Here is a 16,408-nt window from a genome sequence, read left to right on the forward strand (position 1 = left end):
GACAGGAACAAGTGCTTTTTAAAAACTCAGACTCTTAGTCTCAGCTGTAGATCTGTTACTAGGGGGAAGGCCTGGGAATCTGCAAATTACCAAGCAGCTGATTCTGAGGATCAGGAAGCCTGGGAAGCAGCGTCCTAACTGCCTGCTCCCAGCCGGGTTCCAGACAGCACGGCAGCATCACTGTGTGCACGGGTGCTCCCTGGTGGGTGTTTCTGAGTCAGGGACCTCTTGGGGCTCAAGTTTAGTCCTTATCATTACTGGGGTTTATTCAGGGGGCGTGCTGGTTTCACCATATCCCGTCCCCTGGTGTTTCAGTGAAGCTGGCTGTAACATTTGAAGGCTTTGCTTTGTTTTAATCACATCTTTGTAATTACCTCTCTGTGGGTTGACAGCTGTTATTAGCATCACCTTGGGTTCTCCTTGAGAATTTTTACATCCTTAAAGTGATCCGGCACTTCTGCAGCTGATGTCAGAAGCCGTTAACTAAATAATCACTTTAAAATGTCACCAGGTTTTGTAAACATAGCCAATCCTGTCCCCTTCCAAAGGAGGAAAAAAAATAGCTAGATAAATAATTTTCATGAAGGCAATTTGTTTCCCAGGGTCTATATTCTTTTCTGTCTCATCCACTGGTTTTTACCGCTGTGGGGCACTGGCAATAAAGAGCTATCTCCAGAAGGAGGCCATGTCAGCTCCTGCCAATTTTCATCTGGAAGCCCACTTCAGGGTTCATGGAGATGAGAAGCAAAGATTTTTGGAAAATACTTTTCTTTTTTTCTTAATACTAGCAGCAGTTGTGTGTGTGTGTGTGTGGTTGGAAAATGATGGGAGTGGTTGAGATTTGTAGAGGGAATTATTTTAAAAACTCTTGGGAATGGCAGGAACCCAGGAGGCGGAGCTTCCAGTGAGCTGAGATCGCGCCACTGCACTCCAGCCTGGGCGACAGAGCGAGACTCCGTCTCAAAAAAAACAAAAACAAAAACAAAAACTCTTGGAAACTTTGTTTTGAGTTTTCATCCAAGCTAGTTTGAGGAATGGCTAGAATTTCAGCTGAACTTTCATTAGATATGAAAAGTAATGTCCTGGGCTAGGTGTGGCAGCTCACACCTGTAATCCCAGCACTTTGGGAGGCTGAGGTGGGAGGATTGCTTGAGTCTAGGAGTTTGAGACCAGCCTGGGCAACAGAGCAAGACCCCATCTCTACAAAAAATAAAAAATCGTAGCTGGGAATGGTGGTGCATACCTGTAGTCCCAGTTAATCAGGAGACTGAGGTGGGAGGATCACTTGAGCTTAGGAGTTCGAGGCTGCAGTGAGCTACAGTGAGCTATGATTGTGTCACTTCACTCCAGCCTGGGCGACATTGAGTGAGACCCTGTATCTTTAAAAAGAAAAATAATTTCTTATTTGTAAATGTTGGAGAAAATGGAGAATTTCTTCCATAGAAAGCTATGCTGTCTCTTTCCAGTACTGCCTCTGTGGAATAATCTAGATCCTGCTTTCAGCAGGTATCAGGAGGAAGGCTGGCCAGGGTAAGAGGCCTGCTCTGCACTCACTGGCAATGTATCTTTGGAGTGAGATGTTTTTTTCGTGTGTAAAAGGTATTGAAAATACACTTGCTTTGTCCATCTCATAGAGTCTTTTTTCCTCTAAAGATTTAATGAAACAATGTACATAATTGCATCTTGAAAAAGTAGAGTGTTACATACAAAGAAAGGTAGAATTATTAACTGGAGCCTCATCCCACACTGTGTGCAAAGCCTGCTGTTTAGCAGTGTTCAGAGTAATTGCCAGTCATCTATCTGACTGACAGCCTCATGACTCAACATGGGAAAGATGAGAGATTCAGAGGCTTAATTTGTTTTTTTTCCATGTGGTATATTTGACATATGTACTTGCAATTGCAAGGAAATGTCGTAAAGTCTTTTTTCTTCACTTTGAAAGACATGAAAACCTTCAAAGAAGGAAGTCAATGCTTGCTGAGTTTGACAGCTGTTTGTAAGTTTCTCCAAAGATCAAAGCGCAGCCCAGGAATGAGGGGAAATGATATTGGCTTCTTTTCTCAATCGGGCTCTTATAGTGTGGAGGCAGCAGAGATGAACATTAAGGACCAAAATGGCCAGGATTATGAGTTCCGTTCCCCAAGATGGCTCAAAAAGATGCCTTAGAAAAGACAGGTTTGCCCCTGTCATGCCGATGGCGGGATAAGTAGGCTGACATTATTATCACTGCTTTGCAGATGAAGACATGGGCCCAGAGATGCCAGGTCACAGAGCCAGGGAATGGAGGTGTCATGACTCAGGCTCTGGTGTTCTAATTCCAACCCTCAAGAGCGTGATACCCTGCGGCTCCTGGGAATGCATGGCCCATTTACCATACCCCTTGTTTCTTTCCCCTCCTGCTCTCTTCCTCCTCTTTTTCTTTTTCCTCCAATTTAGGCCAGTCAGCTTTATCTATGGGCATTAACTGAGCCCTGCCAGTGCTATCACTCCAGCCAAAACCGATTGCTGCCTCGTGTGCTAGACTTCAAGGGTGTATGGAATGACAGCGTTCAGAAGCGGGTGACTAGATCAGTGGAATCCTAGAGCCACCTGATGCAGGGCCCACCGACCATTCACAAAGTTACTTTCTGAAGTCCAAGAGTGCAATCAAGCCTGCAGTGTCCAGGGTCCTCCATAAAATTGAATTAGAGTGCTGAGTGAATTAACTGTTTGCTCCTCTTCTTGTGTGATGCATTTTTAATTACAATTTCATAAAAACGTCTGGATGGATTGATGGAGCCTTATTTAAACTTCAGGTAGGCACGGGGAGTAGACGATGGTGCAGTATAACATGTTCTGTTAATACAGGCTCAGAACACATGTACTTTATGGCAGTTCAACTGAATCTTTGATGTGGGGCTACTTAAAAATATATTACCTTTGAAAAGATTTCCTTTGAAAGATAGAGTGGGTGCTTTAACAGCCTGTAAGCCATCAACCAGATGATCAATTGACAAACACATCAGCACTTATAATTCACCGCAGCGGCTCCCCTGATACATGCAAAACACTGGTTTATTTCAGAAAAAGAATATATTTCTCAAAATCCCTTTCATTCATATTGTAAGGTTTATGAGGCAAGTCTTGTCAATCCTAGGCCCTTCACAATGAAAGAAAATCTCTTTGGTCTGTCTGCCCTGTGTTTCCTGTCAACATGGATTATTTTAGGCTCTGAACTGGGCATACGATGTGAGGAAGGAAAATAGATATTGCTTAGAGTAAACAACAGCTCAGACTCCAGCCGTGGAGAGAGGTTATATTTCATCTTGAAGACTGTATTTATACTTGCAAATAGCTATCACTGTTCTGCCAGAATATGATGCTTTCTTTTTTTTTCTCCATGAATCCTTTTGATGGGAGCCGAAAATTGTGTTTTTTCCCTGGGGTGGAACTGTTTATAGTGTCACTCAAGTGTTGGGTAAAGGGCTGGGCTCAGTACCTCCCTCTCCACAGTTCTGGGGCCTCCATGTTCGGGAAGATGAAAGCTGTGCTCCTCCAGAGTGGAGCTGGCCCGAGTAAGAAGATGGGTATGACAGGTACCCCTTAAATTGATCTGTGGTGGGTTCCTCCTTCTCTGCATCCCGGACAGTCCTTGGTTTCTAACTCTATGAAGAAGTATAAATTCATGGGTCTTCAATGAGTTGGGTTCATTGGCTTAATAATTTTTATTAAAACAAAAAGCAGAACAAAGAAAAACTGTCCTCCCTTCTCCCTTGGGCAAAGGAAGTGGATTTGGTGCAGCAAGGATACCATTCTTGGGTGGAAGGGAGATGGTGGGCGTGAGCAGCCCTTGTCTGAGAAGCTGTACAGCTGGGTTTGCCCCTCCTGCCACCAGCAATGCATGCTCCAAGGCAGACTCCAGTTTGTGGAAGACCTGGTCTCTAGTGGGGCAAAACTGAGCCGATGCCACAAAACTGTTCCATTGTGGATTTAATTCCTTTTGTACAAAGTCTAATGCACATGTAATTTGAGCTAAGTCTGGTAGTTGGTATAGTAGCCAAAAACACATCTTTGACCCGCCTGCTCTTATGTCGGCTCAGCACTGCTTCACCTTTGACCTAATTGACCCCCAGCCCCTTGGCAACGCCTCCCCATCTTCCCTGGAGTGGGGGAAGCTGACTTGGAATTCCAGTAGCCTTGGGTTACTGGGCAACACAATGGCGTCACCAGCTCACTGTCCCTGCTGCCTGGGTCTGGTGGCAGCTGGGGGCTCTTATGACATCGCATGTGGGGACCTATGGCAGGAGCCTTGCCCTGTCCTGGCACATATTGGCACCGGGCAAATGTGGAGGTCCTCCAGAGGGACAAGGAGGCATCATGGGCATCTCCTCAGCTGGTGGCAGGAAACCAGGCACCCCGTACCCTTCGTCTGCCTGCAACATGGTGGGTGGGCACTTCCTGCTGCTTACCAGCCTAGCCTGGCGAGGGGCAACCTCTAGTCTTAGACAGCCTCCTGCCATGCACGCTCACGGAAAGCACAGTTGTTCATTCTGGACCCTTCCTGCGTGTTCTCCATGACACTGACCCCTTCTGTGGTGGAATACTCTGCCTGGCTCCCTGCTGCTGCCGCTAGCTTGCATGGCCACAGCAGGGGGCACTCAGCCACTCTTTCCACTTTCTACCCAGCCCTGGACTTTTAAGATGATGCCCTTTATGGAAGGAGGCCTGGGCTAGAGACTCAGCTTTGCTTCCCCTCACTGCTGGTGTGGCTCCACTTCATATCCTGGTTCCAGTAACTAAAATGTTTATAATTCCTGTGGTTACACCCCCTCATGGTACCCCAGTTTCACCTGCTGTGTCCCACTCCAGTCTCCCTGCAGCTGGGGAACAGCTTTGTTTCCTTGGACCTCCAGGAATCCTGCCCCTAAATCCTAGCCCAGCAGGGCCCACTTTCCGAGCTGTCCCACCTGAAGCCACTTACTTGTGAGCTAGACCTCAAAGGCCGCCCACCCTGTGTGTGTCCTGCTCACTCAGTGCCCAGCTTCCCTAAGGCTCACCCCATGGTGACCCGATGGTTGGTCTGCCCAACCATTTAGGGAGAATGCCCAGATCTCTGTTGGGCAAGTTTGCTGAACCTGGTCCATTCTCACGTGCTTACCTCGGCCCCTGCCCTGCCTGGGCGGCTGGACTTCCCCGCGTTGCCTGCAGCCCGGGCAGCTCCTAAGTGTCCACCCAGCAGTGGGTGTGGCTTGGCTCTAGAATCAGCTGGCCTGGGCACTGCCTGAGCACTTCTCTGAGATGAGGGCGGCAACAGGAGCAAACGTGAGCAGACAGCTGGGTGTGTCCCTTTCCAGCGGAGGGCTGGGTTGTGGCCGCTCTTGGTAGTTTAATCAGCTGTTCTTTGGGTGCCTTTGAATAATAACTGGACAAGTCGAGGTAGGATTCATTTACTCAGAGTCATAGCCTCTCTCTGGGGGAGGTAGCTGTAGTCCCTAGGGACCCAGTTTAACAAGTTTTTGAGCCCACAATCTCAGCAAGAATGGGTTTGAGGTCTATAATTACCCCAAACTTTAAAAATCAGCTTTGCAGCAGATCTGGAGGATTGTCCCTTAGCTGTACCCCGGTGGGAAAGAATTCTTGTCTTTTGCCAACCCATTGAGCCGGCGTTGAATCACTCAATTACTGCAAAATCTTTTCTAAATAGAACGCACACCACAGCCTCCAATGGAAACATTCCAAGATCTGCAGCAAATATCTAGCTCATTGGCAGCAGCAGGTTTTTGGCATGAACGACTGTTTTTCACTTTGATTTCGACTCCAGCAGAAGTTCTGCAAGATGACCTGGGAATAAAGTTGGCCAAGAAGCCTCCGAGGGGAGATCGGCGTGTGAGTACGTATGCCTTACCCACGCTATCTTCTGAGCTCCAGCGCCCATGGCATGTGGAGAATGGGCTGCCTTGTTTGGGAGGCTTGGTTTACCCTACTCAGTTGAGAAGCATGTAATGCGTAGGGTAGTGAGAGCATTTGCTACACGCTTAGGCCGAGAGGCAGCGTGGCTGGTATTGTGAGCTGTCAGCTTTAAGTTTACAGCATTGAAACTGAGCTTGGGAAGGAGGAGAGGACAGAGGATGGGTGGGGCTGTGTGTTTTAATCCCAGCTCACTCAGCCTTCTCATTTTGGGAGCCATGTGCTTCTAAACAAAGCTCTCAGTAGGGACTTCAATGCTGTGCCACTACTTAACCTTACAACAAAGAAGCTTTGCGACCATTTGCGCACCCATGTCTGCTTTAGGCAGGTGGAGTGACGCAATACTTATGGACAATGGAATGTAATAAAAAGAGCAGAGAGATTCTAGCACCAGACTCATCTGTGCAAAATTTTGCTCTATTCTCTTCTTAGCTGTATGACCTTCAGCCAGACACTTGAGGGGGCCTCTCCCCACACCTTCAGTTTTCATATGCGCAAAACTGGAGCATGCTATCTGCTTCATTCACTGTTGTGAGGCTTAAGTGATCTCAAGGAACGAACCCAGTTAAAACCCTATCAAGCATGCAACAAATACATTCTCCACCCTCTACCCCACCCCAAATAAGGCCATCACTTGAAGCATTAAATACTGTCATTGTGGGGTCTAAAGTTCTGGTTAACCTTTGAACCCCAAGGCAGAGCAGGATCTGGGACTGAAAACGGCGATTGTTTAAAATTCAGCAGACCTGCTGGGCAGTGCACCTTCCAGGCCTTTCCGGGACACCTCAGTAGGAGTTTGGTTTGCCCACCATCTCTGGGTCAGGCTGGACACTTGGCTGTCACACTTGACCTTCTGGGGTGACTGCGTGAGTGTGGTCCCCTCGTCAGCCTGTCAGGACACCTCCTCTTGCTGGGGCTGCGCCTCTGGCTGGGATTTGTCCTGGATGTGGCCAGTGCGAGGCTCCGGTTGCAGCCCGTGGCCCAGCACACAGAAGTCTGGGGGAGATGCACGCCTGGTGCCGCCCTGCAGTTCAGGGGAGCAGGGGCTGCTCCCCGGCTCTGTGTCCTTCTTAGGGCTCTCCTCGCTGCTGCTGCCGAGAGAAAGGACAAGTGCAGGTCAGACACTCCTCCTCTGCTGCTCCTTCCTGCCCCACCCCTGTCCTCCATTCTCCCTTTCTGTCCCTCCCCAGCCCTCTCCCACAAGCCCGTTCACCCTGGGTGCCAGGCCTCCACCCTCTGTACCAGGCTTGCCAGGCTGGTGCCGCCCTTGCCGTGTGCCTGCAGGGGTGGGCGCTGCGGGAGCTGGGGTGACAGGCTGAGTCCTTTTCTTTCCCTTGAAGCCCTGGATCCTGCTGCTGTGAACAAAGCAACTCCCTCAGAAGCTCTGGGAGCTGGGCCTTTATTTTGTTTTTGTTTTTAAAGCACTTCTTGTTTAATAAGGGTTAGGCTTAGCCAGTTGAATTAAAGACAACAACAACAAGGAAAAAACCGGCTTCGTGCAGCTGCCACCCTTTTCCTAAATAGAGAAAAATGCAAACAGCTTGGCCTAGCCCAGGCCCCGCATTTGGCCGGAACAGAGATTCCCAGCTGCCAAGTGACACAGCTAAGAGGGGCTTTGCATGGCGAGGGGACCCCCACAGGAGCCTGAGTGGGATTTGGCATGCCTTGGGAGTGCAGAATGGAGGGTGGCCCTGAGCATGGAGCAAGCTTCGGCTAGCAGGGGACCCGCCCAGGAAACCACACTGGCCGTCTGCTGGCAGGACAGCCTGAGGCTCCCCAGGGTGGGAATTAGAGGCTGGCTGCCTGGTTTCAAGTTCTGACTCTTCCGCTTATTAGTTCACCCCTCTGAATCTTTGTTTCCTTCCTTATAAAATGGAAGTAATAGGCCGGGCGTGTTGGCTCACACCTGTAATCCCAGCACTTTGGGAGGCCAAGGAGGGCGGATCACCCAGGGTCAGGAGTTCGAGACCAGCCTGGCTAACATGGTGAAACCCCATCTCTACTAAAAATACCAAAAATTAGCCGAGCATAGTGGTGGACACCTGTAATCCTAGCTACTCAGGAGGCTGAGACAGGAGAATCGCTTGAACCCAGGAGGCGGAGGTTGCAGTGAGCCAAGATTGTGCCATAGCACTCTGGTCTGGACAACAAGAATAAAATTCCATCTTAAAATAAAAAAAAAAAAAGGAAGCAATAATAGTACCCAGCTCATCAGGCACTCATAGGTATCAATACTGGGTGAAGCATGGAAGACCCTTGGCGTACTATTGTATTAATAGCATAAGTGCCCCATAGGTGGGTAGTGACACTATGGAGCTGCTTTGTTGAATGAATAGGAAGTTACACTAGGAAAGGACTCTAGGGACCACACTATCCCACCACAGGGACTACGAGGCCTTGGTCAGAGCTCTCAATCAGTTGCCTCAGGGCCAGGACAGGACCCTAGTTCCCCACATGCACAGGCAAGAAGGCCCTTCTCTCTGCCTGCGACAGCACATTCTTGCCTGATCTGTGAGCTTTATTGCACAATGTGCTCAGCTCTGCGAGGTTAGGCTTACATGAGATGTCAAACCAGTGGAGAATATGTTTGCATTTGGATCTGAACAAGATCAAGGTGGGTGGTAGGAGTCGTGGGTAAGTGGGGTGGGCACTAAGATCAGCACACAGCTATGGTTGTTAGACAGGAAGAAACCCAACTCACTGTGCCATGGAGCCAATCTCATCTGTGTTGGCCTCCGGCCCCATCACAGGTCCCTACAGGAGTTCAGAGCTCAGGGCCCACTGGGTATCTGATCCAGGAGACTGAGTAAAGGCGGCAGAGCGTGCATGCTTGGGCAGTCCAGGACAGGCAAAGACTGAAAACACCACATTGAGGGGAGAAAGTCTGGAGCCTTCTTGAATGCACACAGTGCCCCAGCATCCTGAGACCTAGAGGCTGTTACCCCCGCTAGGGGATTTGGCACAGAAATAACAGTCGAAGCTCAGTAATTGAGCTTCCTGGGTAAGCCTCCAACGGCTGTTCCCAATCCCCAGGGTAAATAAACATCATCCATTTTTCAAAAAAGGGGGCTCATGCCTCGCACGGAGTGACTGGAAGGGCAGGCTGGTTCAGCTTGCAGGCCTGCCTCAGCTGCAAGACATCATGGGTGTGGTCGTGTCCCTGCTTGGGGAAACAGCCCGTTCTGAGCAGCCTCTGGCTCCCTGGCACTGGCTTGTTGCATGATCTTGGGGAAATCATGCCTAGTCCCTGGTGGTGTTTCCCCATATGCAGGATGGCAGAAAAAAAATGCTTGCCATTCACAGGGTGGCAAAGGCTTGATGTGCTTACAGCAGGTGCACTTCTGCTCCCAGATGCCAACTTTATACCTGGGGGCAGGGGTGCTGGGGAATGAGCACTTTCCCATCACATGCTCACAGTGTGGGAAGGCTTAGAGCTGTGTGGTGTCATAAGAGGTGGGGGAATGGTTGCGAGTCATTATACAACCTTCCACGTGACCTTGGGAAGCGTCCTGTTTATGAACCCTCCTCTCTCTTTTTTAAAATTTTTCTCTAGATGAGGTCTCACTCTGTCACTCAAGCTGGAGTGCAATGGCACGATCTTGGCTCACTGTAACTGCCACTTCCCAGGTTCAAGCAATTCTTGTGCCTCAGCCTCCCAAGTAGCTGGGACTACAGGTGCGTGCCACCATGCCCTGCTAATTTTTGTATTTTTAGTAGAGACGGGGTTTTACCATGGTGGCCAGGCTGGTCTCAAACTCCTGACCTCAGGTGATCCACCCACCTCAGCCTCCCAAAGTGCTGAGATTACAGGCATGAGCCACTGCACCCGATCGTCCTCTCTCTTTTAAGCCACTGTTACCTCCCTGCCGCCCCTGCCCCAAGTATTGAGATTCAGGACATAAAACAACCTTTTAGGCTGCCCTATTCTGAGGAGAAGGCTGAGAGAAGGGCATTATTTTCTTCTTGAACAATTTTATGTTACTTTATTATTGCTCCTGCTGTTTTAAAATATTAGTGTTTTTAATTAATGCCATTTTATTGTCCCTGTTCTCTCAAGCTCTTCTGCTGAAGGGCACAGTTTTAGAAATCTAATAACTGAATAAGTGGCTGGAGTGAGGAATAATGCATTAACATTTATAGAGGTTCTTAGATGAAAACCACTGTACTGTAGGAAGCTCATTTTAGATTTAAGAAAAGAGCAATGTTACATTAAGATTCTCGCAAAAATAATCAATATTTCACTTCTTTCAAGTGGCTGGGGAAGTTTATCTAACTGTAATAATGCACAACTTTCCCAAGATAATATCTTTATTTTAAATTGACGGCCGAGTACTTTGTAAAAAATTACCATTTGTGCCTGGACAGACTGTGAAGTCTGCAAAACGTATCACTCTGGCAGAAATTAACTGCTGATTTACACAATCGTGGGCTATGCAAAGATAGCAAGGACCGATGTTAGTTGAGCTTTGTCTGATCTTGATAGAAACATTAATAAGAGTTCTTCTCTAATAGACCTCAGACATTTTTTTTTTTGTTTCTATGCTAGGTTGGGAAAAGGCACATTTCCCCGTGTATTCTGTAAAACAACCACTTGAGCATATGAGTTCTTCTTTCAGTGTCCAGCAATGGCTACACTTTGACTCATGCCCCATTGCGGCTGCATGCCTGGGCCTGTCTGCACGGCTGGGCCAATGACATGCACGTCTGTTGCCCTGATGAGAAAGGCACACTTGTAACTCAGCCTGCCCGGGGGAGAGGTAGCAGCCCCACCCCTGGATTCTGGCGCTCAGCACTCATGAAGAGACTCTTGTTCTCACTCTACAAACTTTTGAAGTTAGAGGAGAAGTGGATCCAGGTCTTTCGGGATATGGGAAGCCACACATTTATATTCTATGCCTCCAGGACTGGCCATTCTCAAAGTGTAGTCTGGGGGCCCCTGGTTATTCCCGAGACACTTTATAGGGGCCCACGACATCAAAACTATTTTCATCATAATACTAAGATGTCACTTCTCCTTTTCACTCATTCTTTTGTGAATGCAGGGTGGAGATCCCAGCGTCTACAGGAGGTGTGAGATCCCAACAGGTTGACAATGGAAGCAGAGCTGAGAATCCAGTCATCTTATATTAAGCCAGATGCTAAAAAGATTTGAAAAAATGTAAGACAGTGCTACTCTTTTCCCTAATTTTTTTGTTGTTGTAGAAGATACTCTTTTCATAAAGACACATGCATGCACATGTTCACAATAGCAAAGACATGGAATCAACCCAAATGCCCATCAATGACAGATTGGATAAAGAAAATGTAATACATATATATACCATGGAGTACTATGTAGCCATAACAAAGAACAAGATGGAGCGAGAGGCCATTAATTATCCTTAGCAAACTAACCAAATACTGCATGTTCTTACTTATAAGTGGAAGCTGAATGATGAGAACTCATGGGCACAAAGAGGGGAACAATAGACACTGGAGCCTACTTGAGGGTGGAAGGTGGGAGGAGGGAGAGGAGCAGAAAAAATAACTATTGGGTATTAGTACCTGGGTGATGAAATTATCTGTACAATAAACCCCTTGTGACACAAGTTAACCTACATCACAAACCTGCACATGTACCCATGAACCTAAAATAAAAGCTTTAAAAAAATAGACACAAGAAAATACACACTTTTTCTAAGAGTATATTATTTGTGTTATCATACAATTTTTTAAAAAAATAATAAATATTTTACATATTTCTCAGTTTTAACTTCCAATACAGTAAACATTGGTAGATATAGCCTCCACACACAAAGGCTCTTTTGGGCTCTTAAAAACTTTAAAGGGTTAAAAGGTGTCCTGGGACCAAATAGTTTGAGAACCTCCCAACTAGATGCTAGTCTCCTGCAGGGAACCAGAAACAGGGGAGCCAGGCTGCTGGTTTGAGACACAGTGCTAGTGAGCCAGCCACAGGGCAAGCCTTTTCATCTCAGTTTCCCCAGATGTAAAATACGGGGTGTGTGGGGTTGAACTAACTTGAGTGTTTTGAACTTTATTATTTTATTTTATTTTTTGATATTTATGTTTTTTTTAAGTTCTGGGATACACGTGCAGAACGTGCAGGTTTGTTACGTAGATATACATGTTTCACGGTGGTTTGCTGCACCTATCAACCCATCATCTAGGTTTTAAGCCCCACAGGTATTAGATATTTGTCCTAAGGCTCTCCCTCCCCTTGCTCCCTACCCTCCTGACAGGCCCCGGTGTGTGCCCTTCCTGTGTCCATGTGTTCTTATTTGAACTTGATTTTTTTAATACAGCAGGGCCTCTTTTCAATTAAAATCTTTCTTAGGCAGCTGGAATGTGTAACAGATAAGAGCACAGTAACTCGAGGTTGGAGAGTTGGGGAGCTGGAACTGCCCCCTACACCTTTTTCCCAACTGCCTCTTCTCTTGGAGCACAGTTTGAAAACTACTGAGACCCAGAAGATCCTGAGGCCCATTCGCTCTGTTCCTCTCTAGTCCAAGCCGCTGAAGGGCAATGACCCCAGGACACTCCTTACCTGCTTTGGCCGAGCTGGGATTCACAAGAGGTGCCGGTGGGGTCCAAGGCGGGAGGCTGCGGTCGGCCACCTGGCTGGCGGTCAGAAGCTGTCCTCCTGGGGAAAGGCAGAGGGTTGAGGGCACACAGAGCTGCTCTCCGCTGTGAGTCTGCTCTCAGCCAAGGCCCTGAGCTGTTCCTCCAGTATCCTGCTGCGTTCCCGAGAGGGCTCCCAGCCTCTGGCGGCAGCGATGGTGGAGTCAGTGAGTGGGCTGTTGAGAGTGGCGGTTTAGCTTCAAACAGAGAGGAGGTAGCTGGGCAGAATATGGAATGTGTGTTCCCAGACACTTTGGCTATGACTGCTTGGCTGTCTTCAGAGTCTCCTGTTTCCTTGTGCCCCTGAGAAGGGGACATTGGGGGTGATGGGGAGGGAATCGAGGAAGGGGGGCTTGCTTCTGGGTGCTGGGTTGGAGGGCTGGGGACCTTGCACTGAGTGGGTGCACTCTCGGGGGGAGGGCTGGGCAACTTAGGCTGGTGCGGTGGGGAAGTTCGCCGCTTTGTGGTGGGTGGGCTTAGCACCCTGGGGCTCACAGGTGGGCTGGGAGCTCCAGGGCTGAGTGGTGGGCTGGGGGGCGTCTGCACAGCAGAGGGGCTTGGCTGGGCAGGTCTGTAAGAGGAGGGCAGGCTCCGGCGCCTCTTGTCTGCTTGAGGCACCCAGTGTATCCTCGTGGGAGAGGCCTTTCTGCCCACAGGGGGGCTTCTCTCTCGGCTCTGCCTCGGTCTGGCCAGGCTGGACTCTGAGGTCCTGTTTTGCCCAGATGGAGGGCCGGAGTGGTGCCAGGCGATGGCCTTCCGGGGCTGCCTGTAGAGGCTGGTGGCCTTCTCTCCCTGACTCCAAGCCCCACCCTTCACCTCGGGGCTTTGGCTGGTGGCTGGTGGGCGGCTCAGGTCGAGGGCTGGCTTCCTGGGCTGGCAGCTGCTCCTGCCACTCCCTGGCCCTGTGCTGTGAGGCTTGGTTGGGCTGGCGGTGCTCTTGCTGGGCAGCAAGTCCAGGGGGCTCACAGAGGCCCTCAGCTTTGGGGAAGCCCATGTTCTCCTGGTGGGGCCAGCCTCTCCCAGCCCTGGATCCTGGGTTTCCTTGGCGGGGCTCTCTGTGGACTTGCTGCTTTCTGGGGACTCCAGAGAAGCGAATGATTTGTCCATCAGAACTTCCAGGGGCGGTGGAGGGAGGTGCTCGAGGTTCCCCTCCATTTCACAGCTGAGCTCCTCACTCTTGGCTGCTTCTGCTTTAGTCAGAGGGGGAAAGATAGGTGCTAAGGGCTTCCAGCCTATGCCCATTTTGAGAGATTCTCTGCCTGATGCTGGAGAAATCTGGGGCCTCGGATACAAAGGGGCTAGCCCCCTGTACATGGGAAATCTGGGGGGCATGATGCAATTCCTGAGGCAGGGACTTGCCCCTGAGTCCTTAGAGTCCCCCAGCGTCCTCAGACTCTCCGTGGGACTGAAAGTTTCAATAAGCTTCTTGACGGATGTTCTGGTGGGACAGCCCCTGACATTCCAGTCCGTGGCCTTGGCAGCCTCACTGACCTCTCCTGCTGGGATGGCATTTGGAAGCTTCTCAGCTTTGCCTTGTTCGTCCTCAGGATGGGGATTGCATTTCTGCAAGATGCTCTTGTCCTGACTAGGCAAAATACTGAAGTTCTTGGTGAGGGATGCCTTGAGCCTGCTGGTGGTGTTGCTTGGACTGACCCTGCAGGTGCCATTGGGCCACACGGCTGCTGCTCTGGGCTGCAGAATCTGCTCCTGGCTCTGCCCCTGCCCTTTGGCACCCAGGGCATAAAATGCCTCCAGCTTCTGACTGAGGTCCCTCTGGACCCTTCGCAGCTCCTGAAAGGTGGCGTCCTCCACGTGACTCTGGAGACACGACTCTGACTGGGATCTTCTCTGCCTCTCAGGGGCCCTCCTGCTGCCACTCACCGTGCTAGGTCTCGGGGGGACCACTGTCCTCCCCTCCTCCTCCTCAGACCAGTCTTGGTGCCCACAGGGCACAGGGACAAACTTGATCCTTTCGCTGATTGCCTCCTTCATCTTCAGAATCATTTCCTGGGCCTGGAGGCTCCTAAGCCTCCTGGTGCGGGCCTGAAATGGGCTTTCCCAGTCAGCAGGTGAAGATCGTGGCCTTGAATGTGGAGCTTTTTCTTGCCAGGCACACAGACTCGTGCTGCTCATTTTGTCTTCCTCCTCCTCTGGGCTGCTGTCCTCGCTGTCGCTGAGAGATGAAGCGTCCATCAGCCTGGAGGTTTTGGAAAGGTGTGGTTCCACAGAGACCCCAATCCCAAAGGAATCACATGCGGTGCTTGTCCCCAGCTTCAAAGGTGGGGAGGTGATATTTTTTGGGCTTGTACTGGAGAGGCATGGGCTCCTTGCTTCATCCTGTGCTCGTGGCTGAACCTTTGCCATAGGAGCCCCTGAGAGCAGGCAGTCCTGGGGTCTGTCTGACTCCATACAGAATGGACTTTGCTGCCAGGCGTGTCCTGACTGCCTGGCCTCTGTGTGGGGTGAAGTCACCGACTTCCATTCTTCGGGCTCTGGTGCAAGGTCCCAGCTGGTTTGCTTGCCCAGCTTGTCCACTGACTGCACGGACTCATTGTCAGCACCAATGCCACTGTCCTCAGAGCATAAGGGGAGACCCTGCACCCCAGGGTCACCACAGCCACTCGCCAGGCTCTCTAGCTGCCCCAGAGCCCTCAGGAGGCGTTCATCCACATTCCTTTTTGCACTCAGCTTATTTTCCAAGTGGGTTGCAGTGGAGTGGAGGTAGCTGCTGGAGCCCTCCAGGAAGCTGCCGGTGAGCGAGGCCACCGTGCCATTGAGCACCTGCAGCTTGCTGACTGTGTACTGCAGCAGCTGTTGCAGGAGATCTGGCTGCTCCTGGGGCTCTCTTTTCTTCAAAGGCCGAGCCAGATCCTCCCTGACTTCATGCAGGAGCACTTCTCCATCCTTGGAGATCTCCCCCAGCAGCTGGCTGATCTCCTCAAAGCACAGCAGCAGGAAGCTGACCATGGGCTGCAGCAGCTCCCGGGTCTGGGTGGCCTGATGGATGATGCACAGAATTGCTTCATATTTGGAGAGGCTGGAGTGTAGATAGGCATAAGCGTGCTGGTGGGCCTTTACCAGAGGCTCCGGGAAGTCCACTTTGCCTTCAGACTCATGAGCAGGGTGGATGGTTTGGTAGCAGTGGCTCTGTGTGCTTGACGTGTGACATTTTGGTGTCCTTTTCCATTTGGAAGTATCTTGGGTACTACTTTCCTCACTCTCATCTCCAGAAAAGTCTGCCCCTTGTGATCCATGGGAACCCTGTGTCTTGAACGGAATATCCTTAGCCATGTGGCTTTGTGATTTGTTCAGCTGGGATGAAGAGGTTTTGGTTCCGGGGATCAGTCCTTCCATATCTTTCCTTTTGCCTGAAGCAGGATCTCCCATGAGCTGACAAAAACCTTTAGCTGTGGTTTGGTTCCTCCTGGAACTTGGCTGCTCCTCTGCCAGGCCCTCCCCAGCGTCATAGCAGGTGGAGTTTTTAACCAGCAAAGGGATGGAACCCCTTTCACTTCCACCCTGACATCCTGGCCGAATTGCTTTGGGCTTTTTCAAGAACTGAATGCCACTCTTTGCAACGCTGTTTACAATGTCACTGTGTGAAGGTGTACACCCCATGATTTCAGCTTGTAGTCATCTTCCACCCACAACCTTCACAATTTTCCAAGAATCATATTTGAAATAGGAACAAAAGGCAATCTTACTAGTCCATCCAGGCAATTTTCAGGCCAGAATCCTTTGAAGTCCATGGTACAATATCCTAAACTTGGAACCAGCTTTCTTTATTTTCTTGGTCCCAATGTGAAGACGGAGTGGTACCTGTCGTCCTGTTGTTGTTCTAAGT

General features: G+C 49.9%; 1 protein-coding gene across 1 annotated transcript; it reads right to left on the minus strand.

Moving 5' to 3' along the window:
• Positions 1 to 6,838: 6,838 nt before the first annotated feature.
• On the minus strand, positions 6,839 to 16,182 carry PCARE (photoreceptor cilium actin regulator). The gene is made up of 2 exons (XM_032172239.2): positions 12,491 to 16,182; positions 6,839 to 7,037 (listed from the first exon to the last, which is right to left on the minus strand). Exons 1-2 carry the CDS (start codon positions 16,180 to 16,182, stop codon positions 6,839 to 6,841), a joined length of 3,891 nt encoding a protein of 1,296 aa, XP_032028130.1.
• Positions 16,183 to 16,408: the final 226 nt, after the last annotated feature.

The sequence above is a fragment of the Hylobates moloch genome, unplaced genomic scaffold (assembly GCF_009828535.3).
Source record: "Hylobates moloch isolate HMO894 unplaced genomic scaffold, HMol_V3 SCAFFOLD_13, whole genome shotgun sequence".
Lineage (NCBI taxonomy): Eukaryota > Metazoa > Chordata > Mammalia > Primates > Hylobatidae > Hylobates > Hylobates moloch.